This window comes from Odontomachus brunneus, unplaced genomic scaffold (genome assembly GCF_010583005.1).
Source record: "Odontomachus brunneus isolate Ranch 3 - 2012 unplaced genomic scaffold, Obru_v1 Obru_scaffold_006, whole genome shotgun sequence".
In the NCBI taxonomy this organism is placed as follows: Eukaryota; Metazoa; Arthropoda; class Insecta; order Hymenoptera; family Formicidae; genus Odontomachus; species Odontomachus brunneus.
Genome location: NW_022639456.1, coordinates 252,056 through 262,680, shown reverse-complemented (window position 1 = coordinate 262,680; position 10,625 = coordinate 252,056). Strand labels below are relative to the sequence as shown.

Genomic DNA, 10,625 nt, shown 5'->3' with positions numbered 1-10,625 from the left:
TAATTAGTCAGACGCCCACAAGATTTGGGTTTTTCTTGTCTTATGTAGAAGGATGTAAAGACTGTCCATTGGTAACAAAAACTCAAGAATCGTAATTTTATAAGTGTGAATCATTCTTGTATAACTGTGGCCAAAAAATCGATCACGCCTGAGACACAAGACTTGGACATTTTCTTATCGCTGTTGTAATCGTTTGCGCGTATTCTGGCACAATAATTGCGTCATGCAAATCTTGCACATACTCGAAACGATTGTGAAAAAGATTAATAGCATTCGAGAACTTAATATTTGCTAGCGATAAACTGTAAAAGTTATATAAATTGTATCGTTGGTTCCACATATTATAATAGAAAGACTATTATTTAGTTTACTTTTCTTCTTTATAAAGTACAAAAATGTTTTTTTATTTTATCAAGTATTTATATATCGAAAGACTTATCATCTGTCGAGTGTTGCGCACACAATTATCTTTGCCGCGCCGCGCATGTTGATACATGAATCTGCCGACAGATGGCAGCATGATGCGTGTTCGCTGGCACCCGCTGCATCAGCTGATCGAAGCTGCGTGACAGATGGCCGCTCGCGAGTGACGTTCGATCTAAGTGCTGTTTGTTTACGATAATTTAAACATATAACGATATTATTGCACAAAGATTGTACGAGAATGGAGCCACAGGACATTTATTATAACAAAGCAGAATACGTTGAGACGGTAATAGATAGCTAAAGTTGCGAGTGCCGTATCAGTAGTAACGACATCGACGAGACATTTGTTGATTATCCAAATAGTTGAAAGGGACACGCAAAATATTGTCCAAACGGGGGCTGACAATAGCGAATTGATGAATTGCAGTCATTACAATTTATACCCACGAACGCGTCCGGAACGTGTCTGATATATAACATAATCAAACCGAACTCAACCTAACCTAACCTCACTTTAAGAACAGAGAAATAAGAAAAAGGGACTGGGAGATTCTATGAGAATTATTCATAATTTTTTTAAGTATATAAGCGAGCACATATGAGTGAAAAATATAGTTGAACAAATTTAGGATTTAGGACAAGTTAATTAGTAAAAATCGAGAGTTAAAAAGTAGAAACAATATGCCATAAAACCATATTATTCCAGAGGGGAGACTAAAAGCACAGCGATTTAGTCGTAAAGAGTATTAAAAAAAAGGAAAGAACCTGATCTCTCACTTGTGACATTTCAGGCCTCAGGGAACAAGGTGAGCAGATTGACAGTCTTGTGCGGCTCTCAGAACATTGTACTGCACGGTAAAGTGATAGTGCAATCCGACGCTATTATCAGAGGCGACCTGGCGAATGTCAGGACCGGTCGCTATTGTATCATCAGCAAGAACGCGGTCATTCGGCCACCTTTCAAGAAGTTCAGCAGAGGGTGAGTCGAATTTAATTAATTGCACTATCTCTGTTCGCAACATCTCTGTTTATTGGACCAATATTTCGAGGTGCGTCACCGCGCCGACCAATGTGCTAAAAGTTATATAATTGCTCGCAGCGTAACAAGCGGAGCGACCTCCAAATCACAAAAATAAATTTGATTGGATGAACGAAATATCTGGTGAAATATATGATCGAACCATGAGAATTCGTTAACATGTTTTCTGATTAACCGAATAAGATCCCTGGTTTAACTTGAACACTTGCAAGTTTTGGTTCATATTTCATCAAATATTTGGTTAGTTCAACCGAATCTCTTGTATCTCTAAGCATTAACTCTAAGCGCGCATCTTGTCTTGTTATGATGCAACACAAAATTGTTGATCAGGGTGGCCTTCTTTCCTCTTTCGATGGGCAATCACGTGTTCGTGGGGGAGCGGGCGGTGGTGAACGCCGCGCTGGTCGGCTCTTACGTTTACATAGGGAAGAACGCCATAATCGTACGTAAACAATGACCTCAGATTCGACGCGAGCACGAGGGTTTGGTTGCTCATGAAATTGTCACGCTACAGGGTAGGCGGTCTGTTCTCAAAGACTGTTGCTACATCGAGGACGGCGCGGTCGTGCCACCGGAGACTATCGTGCCGTCTTTCACTCGTTTCGCCGGCAGCCCGGCGACGTGCGTCGAGGAGCTGCCCGAGTGCACGGTGGATCTCATGACGGACTTCACAAAAAACTATTACGAGCATTTCTTACCAGCGCGTGTCTAACCAGCGCGCCCCATGCTGATACTTCGCTTTAGCTTAAGGTTTATTCACCGTACGATTCTATATACGTTGTGTGACTTTTTGTCAAAGCCAAGTGCGCGTATACACAGTATTACACTCTTCGAAGGAAACGTTTCTTTGTTGCGTTTTGTCCGCAATTTATTTTCATTGCAGCAGACTTCGTCAAAAACGAAGCCACATTGAAAACGACAATAGTCTTATCGAGATCGCCTACTTACAAATATTTGCGTGTTTCAAAAGAACAATATATAATGTACTTTCCAGTAACGATTGTTTTGCACTACGTTAAAGCACTACATTAAATTCGCGGTCGACTCTCGTCCTTGTCACGAAAATGCGGAAACTGCGCTCAGTGGGATAATAAAGTTTGTTTCGTTCGCGTCTTTTGCTTCGCGGCGAATAAGCTCGATAGGTCGGGTGCTTCTAGTGGGTTTTTTCTCTTTTTTTTGTGCAGATTTTACGTTTCCGCAGGACACTTAGTCGAGGTACTCGATGGCTTCTGCGCTCGGTGTTTCTGCGTCCGTTGTTTCCGCGTCCGTCGTTTCCGCGACCGTTTCTTTCGGCGTTTTGCGCATGTTTTTCCTTCAAAAGAAAACGCGGTGTAATAGCGCGAGATACGGCACAAAGTCCATGTACTCGCCAAGTTTCCGTCACCCTCGGATCCTTACTTCTTGTGCCACAGCAGCTCGAGCGCAAAGATGACCACGGCGAGCAGTATCCCGTAACCCATTATGACCAGCGCAAAGTAACATTCTGTAAAGCCGATGGTGATGAAACTCGTCTCACTCGTGCACACCGGCTTCTCCGTGTACAAGCGATACTCTTCGCGTTGCTTGAGTCCATATTCTCGCAGTTTCAACGCTCTGAAAGCGTGCCAACGTTAAATGTTCGCGACAATAAATAATTGTAGCGTGTGACCGAGTACTCACGCGTTAGCGAAATCCGTACGTTTGTTTACGAAATCGCGTCTCTAATATTCTCTCGGCTCGCGCGATTGCGGGTTTTCGCATTAATTCACCGAAATAAATTCAGCTGAGTCGTTTACCCATTCTTGATTATCTCCAAGTAAGGCGATTGCATTTGTATCGCAAGCAACGGGTCGAGAACGTTCAAGTAATCGATCTGAGTGATGCCGCATTTCTCCTCCTCCAAGTATGTGTCTTGCATGAGTTGGTACACGGCACCGGTCTCGCCATGGAATGCGAATAGCTCGTTTCTTATGCGACGTACGCCTTCTTCCATAGTCATCCAGTTGGGCTTGCGTCCTTTTGGCTCAATCCTCTGCTCCAAAATCGCCTTCCTGACGGGATCTTGAAAAGCCTACGATTTCAACGTGCGTTTATTTTCCGCAATTCTTTCACGCGTTGCTTATAAACTCAATTATCGTATTACGTGAAAGTTGCGCGCGTGTGCGATTTACCAACCTTAAAGTAGTAACGATTGTACACGACGTCCTGCGCAGCCATCTTCAAAGGACTGTGCAGGAGATCCGGGATAGTTTGAATGGAATCCGTTGTAGACTGCAGTAGACCCACGATATTTGCTGTGTAAGCTGCATAGAGGCTAAGAGATGCCACCAGTAGCATAAAAGTAACGATCCGAGTGGAGACCTTGTACGGCTCGTAAGCATATCCTGCGGATGCACAGATATTCTTTTAGTTTATCATCAAGACATCCGAAAGTAATTTGCGTGCTCGCAAATATTTCAATTTACAAGTTCGAGAATTGATTTGACTTTTTCTGCTTAACTCTTCTAGTCGACGAGTTCTTCTAGAGAATTATTAAAAATTCACCTTATAGATTCACCTACCTTGTTGAGCAAACGCGCCCAGAAGAACGAGAAAATTATCGCCGATCGTCGGCTTGCCAGAATTGAATTGGCTCCAGTATTTCGCCGATTTTTGCGAAGCGCCTCGGAAATGCTCCCATTTCATCGATAGGTACAGCAAACAAAAGACCAAGAAGAGGAACACGGCGATCGCTATCCATACGTTTTGTTGGAAAGGTAAAGCAAATATATTTTTCACAGTTGACAGCAACGGCCGTCGAAACACGAAAGCCGACCTGCGCAAATTTTTTCCACGTATAACGTGCTTGTCCATTAACTATACAACAAGAAAGATATCAATACAACAAGATAATCGAACAAACGATTAAAAACGACAGTTTTTAATGAAATTACTTCGTTCCTGCTTTTGTCTTTAATATGAGAGATGCTGAAAGTAACTATACATTGAGAAAAAAATACTTGAAGATTTATTTGTGGGATATAAAGTTTGTTTATATTAAATAAAATTGATTTCTGTGAATAAATGTTATATCCCACAAATGAATTTTTTGTCAATACATATGGAGAGAATTTTCTAGTTAAAATTACTAGAAGATTTTGTAATCAAAGAATCGACATTCTGCAGTAATTCACTATTTTATATATTTATACTTTATACTTAAATTTTAGGAGTTGAAATGTGCTATTAAAACACTTATCATGTTCCTAGCGAAATTTACTATGTTCTCTAGAGCTTATTAATAGTCTGTTTCTGGGCTACTGAAAATATGGTAAGATTGAAAAGAATTTGTATGAATAAAAAAAAAACTATAATATTCTTTCCGTGTAGAAATAGCTATTTGCTTATTTTACTTGGTACGTGTGTACAACTGGATGTATTGTACAACGCCGATGCGTTGTGGAATGAAGAACGTGGTGGTGCCGCCGATATCGATCTCGCGTCGTTCCAACATCCCGATCATTCCACTCCAAGAGCCATTCTCTCCGCGATATCCCCAACTGTCCGTAATGTTGAAACTTACCCTGTCGAGTGTGAGATAAAAGTTTCAAGTGCACTCGTGGACGGTGAGATTGACGAGTATACTTTATGTAACTTTATGTAACTTTCGGAATGTGTATTCCGTTCGTCCACAATGAAAGAATTAGTTTTCTAATAGAAGAATTCTCTCATTGGATAAACTGAATACATTTTCAAACTTACACAAAATATATTTGTCAATCTTTTTGCTCATGACTGTACGTCAACTTGGCGATATCAATAAATTAAGATTATTCGAATCCTCGCTGATATGAATTTCTCTCGATATCATCGTGAAAGAGAGAGAGAGAACAATTGATAGATTGTATCGTGATATTTTTCGTTGTGCTCACGAATTTGAGAAAACTCGTATTGTGTGAAAAATTGATTAGATATTGTCGCGCGTGTCTGGGAATTACGCGACACTCATGGGTGCGGTATGCGTTCATTTAATTGAATGTTTCGGTCTTCATTCATGAGTCTAAAGTTAGAATCACATGATGTACAATTTCATATCTTCTTACGTGCATGCTGATCAGCAGTTCAATTTATCCCATGAGTCGCGATCGTACATTAAAAGATTTATGCAACAAACTGAGCTGTCAACATGTCAGCATGTCAAAAAACACGTGTGTTTCTAATTTAAAAATCACGCCCCGTTTCTCGGTCAGACAATTTACATCGTCACGTCCTCGTTGAGATAAGCTTGTTGCATTGCTGCGTAACTTGCTTTCTCGATTGAGAGATTTTCGAAAGATAATTTACTGGAATATCGGATATTGCCGCGTACTTCATCGATGCTCCAACGACATTGATTTATCTGGGTGACGAGCGCAATGACCGCAAAATAAACTTACGTCGCATTCATCCGATTTGCCAAATGTAATATCCAAGGGTAGGTGGCTTTCGTGACAGGATCCACAGTCTTCTTCTCAAAGTCGGTCAGATGATCGATCGTGTCAGGATCGGTGATCTGCAATTGCGAATAGTCTCGGAGTAGAACTGATTCGTGTGCAATGTCAATTTAAAAAGCAAAATCGACGTCTTATCGAGAGCGCATTCCGAATCTCACGAGTGAACAACACGAATATGCGTTGAAGGTACCACGAGACAAGATTTAAGCTCCGTTTGATGTAGATTCCGTCTTCGAACCGAAGCTACATCGAAAGTCCTCATTAGTAGTCCGTTCTCGATCGTCCAGTTCCCACGATTTTCCCATATCACACCTCGCTGCGGACTCGGCCGGTATACAGACGTGAGTTCGAGAAAGTCGCCGTCGAGTCTCCGCGCGAGAATCACGTCGCTGTCGGGATATACCGCCAAACTTTCGAATATCTCCAACACGGAGTCGTCGTAGGTTGAAATGGTTTGATTATCGTCGGCGTCGATCGTAGTCCTTCGATCTTGCAGCAACATCCACTTAGCTGGAGCGACGAACATCTTCTTGGAATGCGCCTTGGAATACGTATTTTCGGATAAGCGGAGCATTAATACGGGAAGATGTAAGAGCATCGTTTCGGATTTATTGGATTATCTATATCGCGTCTAATGCATGCCCGTGGATCGTCTACGAGAAAACTCGGTACCTGTCGTAAAACCTCGATCGCGTAATCGCAGTCCAGATCTAGCACGTATAAATTCCGATGTTCCAAATTGTCGTAAACTCGTCGATCGAATTTCTCGTATAAGTTACGGATGCCGTGAACCAGGCGATATCTCGATAATTTTCTCGATAACTGAACCGCGTCATCTGAAGGGAGGTTAAATCCTTCGATTATTAATGAAACAACACGGAGCTGTTATTGCCACGATATGAATTTGAAAGCTTCGTGCTTAATACATGGATCAAAATTAAGATTTTATTGCATTGGACAACAAAATTTGAAAATTCCCCGCGTAATCTATGAACAAAGTTCAATATCTTGCATTTGCAACTACAAGATAATTCGTCATTTTTCCTCATCATATCATAACGATTGTTTGCCATTGGTCGTCGCTGAAAATTCCGTTCAGCTCTCTATTTTGCGCGCGCGTACAACGATACAACACGTAAAGCACGAAAAATCTTGCCATCGTTAATGCACAGTTGCAGAGAGACTCTCGAAGGTGAGAACAAAACGGGCGTCGCGTTGACGATAAATCTCACGATAACGTCGTCTACACGAGACGACGCGGTCGCGTGTTCGCCCAGTGACAATGCGATCGTGCACAGCGCGAACAAGAGTATCATCCTGAGCGCTCTTGTCACCGCCAAGCGACTGCGACGATTTAATCCTGCAGGATCGTCGATAGTATCGATCATTTCCTGCGAGAGCCGTAATCTCTCCGCATATATAACAAATAATTGTGCGCCTTTTCGTAGAATCGCTCACTAAACGAAACAAGAATACAGCATGGAGCAATCAAGGTAACGAGCACCGTTACGATTCATGAAATATTTAGCGTGGCACTCGACGGAACGATGAGTGGACGTAATAGATAGTCCATCAACGGATTATCTATCGCGAGCGTGTCCTTCTTGAGTTGTACCATATTTTCCGTCAGCTTTTCTTGTTCTCACGAATGCTTTCACGAGGACCGCCCTCGAATACGCGATTCGACATGATAATGATGGAGTAAGAAATTAGAGAGCGCGTTTTCTTCTGTGAAGAATCGCATCTGCAAATTGGATATCCAGCGTGCCGCTGTTACCGTTTTTTTTTCGGGAAGATTATCTATCGTGTCATCTTATCGCAAAACAAAGCTTCACCTTGAACCGTAGATTTCACGCACTGTTCGGTAATTATCACGTTGACGCGCGATTATTTATATTGAATCGATCGAGCTTATTACGATGAAACATTCTTCAAAGTACAGTCAGTATGTTCTTCACTGAAATGACGCTATACTTATAAGTGATAGTTCAGTTAAAAGTATAGCACTGCAATCAGTAAAATCTCGCTAAAGGGATCAGCAAACATTATCGTTATTTATATATTTTACAAACGTAGACAGTGTCATCAAATTGCACGAAAGCCATTAATTACGTCGTACCACGAACGTAGAAAGTCACGTATAAATTTGTGTATTACAGACTTTGCAATAAAACTTCCACTGATGAAAATCAGCGAGAAATAAGACAGAGTAGTAAGTGTTTCCACTGAAAATCAGCGAATACTCACTGAATATCGATGAAATAATTTCTTTGGCTGATTCAGTCAGACATATTTTCACTGATTCATTTTAAGAAAGCAAAGACGCACTAGACACAACGTGACGCGTTAAATCAACTTAAGGAATGACAGACAGAAAAATTAATTAGGCTTTTAATTTAGGAAAGTAAATATTTTTAGCCCTCCTGAAATCAGATTCCATGGACTCTGATGGGTATACCGAGAATTAACGAAGACTTGTTCTTGACGATGAAATGACTGTAGGTACCATTCTGCGCCATTAATCGCTTGTCGTACACACCTGTCGCCGTAAATGCGATCGTAAAATGATAAAGATACAATGAGCACGTGCAATCTGTTCTGAAAACTTTCGCAACGATCGCATGTGCATTCAGCATGTTCGTGACTTAATCTTTTATCGAGTATTGGGCGTCTGTCGCTTAATCGCGAGTCTGTTTGTTAATTGCGAATTGTGTCGTTATATTCGCGACGCGACGCAACGCATGTAAACGTACACCTGTACTTATCTTAATTCGTCTCTCGCATGTGGGAAGAAGCGAGTGCCACGCAAATTAAATGTCTACGAGACTCGAGCGCTAAATCAACCGACGTCTTGACTTAATTATGCTCCACCGGAACCTGCCGATGAATCACAAATTGAATCGAGTAATCTCCGACAGACTGCGCGTTGGAAGGCAATCGAGAGAAAAAACGAACCGCTCCTCTCGAATATCTCGTTCGCACGGAACGTGTTCGCGAGAAGATCACGCGGCACGTACCGGCAATTAAGCGCAGCGCCATGATTAGCGGGCGAATTGTCGCGTAGCGACAATTCAAATAAGACAGCGTACACAGCGTTCGCCACCAGCGTATATCGCTTGCGATATGCACGATCGGCATTGTGACCATCATCATAGAAGAGTCTCAACGCGAATAGATCAGCGATCATGCGATGCACATATATAGTAAATGCACGATAATAGTAAAATATGTAGAAAAAATGCGAACGAATAATAAAGAAATCTATGCCGCCGAATCGGTCTTCAAATCTGCAACAATTGCGCCGCTATGTAATCTTATTTTCATTTTATGTATCGAGAATACCGCGACGCGAATGCGGGCTCTTTTGCATAAAAACGCAAATGTGAATATACATAAAATTCAAAAGGAAAAATAAGTTGCCTTTCGTGTTTTGTAACAGACGACGAGAATACCCGTGGATATTCTTCAATTTGAATTGAAGAGAGTAAAGCTGACAGGAATGGAAATTCTTGTCTCGTTGGTTGCTCCCATTGGCAGCTCGCGTGATTAGCTAGTGATTGACACGTGAGTCGAGCCTCCCGTCGCTTCCTTATCGCCGCTTACTCACGAGTTCGTTATCGGAACATGAGCAAACATAAAGCGTAGCCGTGGCGTCGTACATTCGCACTTGATTCACCTGCACATGCGTTCGGGATTAATCGTCACGTGAATCCACGAAAGAAGATTCACGAGCCGGTTTTATTATCGTACCGAGTAACGACCATTGATGAGTCCGCGAAACGCACGACTCGATTCACGCGGAGAATTATTGTCTTTTTGCACGCAGGAAAAAGATTAATCCCTAAAATATAGTTGTGGCAGCTAAGATATGTCACTGAAATAGGAACAGCTGATGTCGTTGCTATCGAAGCTAAATTTATTAGCTACTGGCTTAAACTATCCGGCGTTGCTTGGACCTATATTTTCCGCAGGGTCCTAAAGATCAACTATGTAAAATTTGGTCCAGGTTGGTCAATGATTTTGGAATATATAGGGAAATATATAGACATTCTATTTTATATACATAAATTTGAACTTTGGCGCTATAGCAAAGAATATTTTCTGTTAGATATACGTAAAATAATAATAAAATTATATTCCTATTTCTAAATAGGAATTGTGTCTTCAACTGAAATATTTTTTAAGAGTATTACCTAGTTGTAGTGTATGATTATTTTGCTTAAGAAATCAGCTACTTAACTGATTCGACGTTAGTATATTTGAAGAACTTGCTCTTATCTAGATCTGGAATCAAGTGGGAGAGGGGAAGGCAACTTCACCTGTCGCAGACAGGTCGGGCTAATGAAATAAGATATTTTGTTACATGGAATCGCGTGAGACGCGTTTATATACGAGGGTGGTCTGAAAAGTTTCCGACCTAACAAAGATACAAGTCATTTTTTCTGAAAATTGTTTTTTATTTTTCAACATAGTCTCCTTGTAAATCTACACACTTCTCCCAGCGATGCTCCCATCTCTGTAACCCGTCGAAATAGTACTCGGCGTTTTTCTCTGCAAAATAATTGTTCACGAAGGTGATTGCCTCTTCATTTGACGAAAATCTCTGTCCTCCGAGCGCAATTTTTAGATGAGGGAACAAAAAGAAGTCGCTTGGGGCTAGATCTGGTGAGTAAGGTGGATGGTCAAGCAGTTCAAACCGTAATTCGTGG

General features: G+C 41.4%; 2 protein-coding genes across 3 annotated transcripts; one reads left to right on the top strand and one right to left on the bottom strand.

Moving 5' to 3' along the window:
* Window positions 1–544: 544 nt before the first annotated feature.
* LOC116853754 (dynactin subunit 5) lies at window positions 545–4,801 on the top strand. Of its 2 annotated transcripts, XM_032834956.1 has the most exons (5): window positions 545–712; window positions 1,218–1,405; window positions 1,796–1,907; window positions 1,980–2,215; window positions 3,996–4,801. In XM_032834956.1, exons 1-4 carry the CDS (start codon window positions 665–667, stop codon window positions 2,175–2,177), a joined length of 546 nt encoding a protein of 181 aa, XP_032690847.1. In that variant the 5' UTR covers window positions 545–664; the 3' UTR covers window positions 2,178–2,215; window positions 3,996–4,801. The 2 variants fall into 2 exon arrangements, with proteins under 2 accessions (XP_032690847.1, XP_032690840.1); XM_032834949.1 differs by lacking the exon at window positions 3,996–4,801 and having other exon boundaries at window positions 550–712; window positions 1,980–3,239.
* On the bottom strand, window positions 2,833–6,787 carry LOC116853778 (probable glutamate receptor). Its single transcript, XM_032834973.1, has 8 exons — window positions 6,589–6,787; window positions 6,107–6,457; window positions 5,860–5,975; window positions 4,837–5,007; window positions 4,006–4,259; window positions 3,620–3,828; window positions 3,241–3,515; window positions 2,833–3,058 (listed from the first exon to the last, which is right to left on the bottom strand). Exons 2-8 carry the CDS (start codon window positions 6,440–6,442, stop codon window positions 2,860–2,862), a joined length of 1,560 nt encoding a protein of 519 aa, XP_032690864.1. The 5' UTR covers window positions 6,443–6,457; window positions 6,589–6,787; the 3' UTR covers window positions 2,833–2,859.
* Between the last annotated feature and the right edge of the window lie 3,838 nt (window positions 6,788–10,625).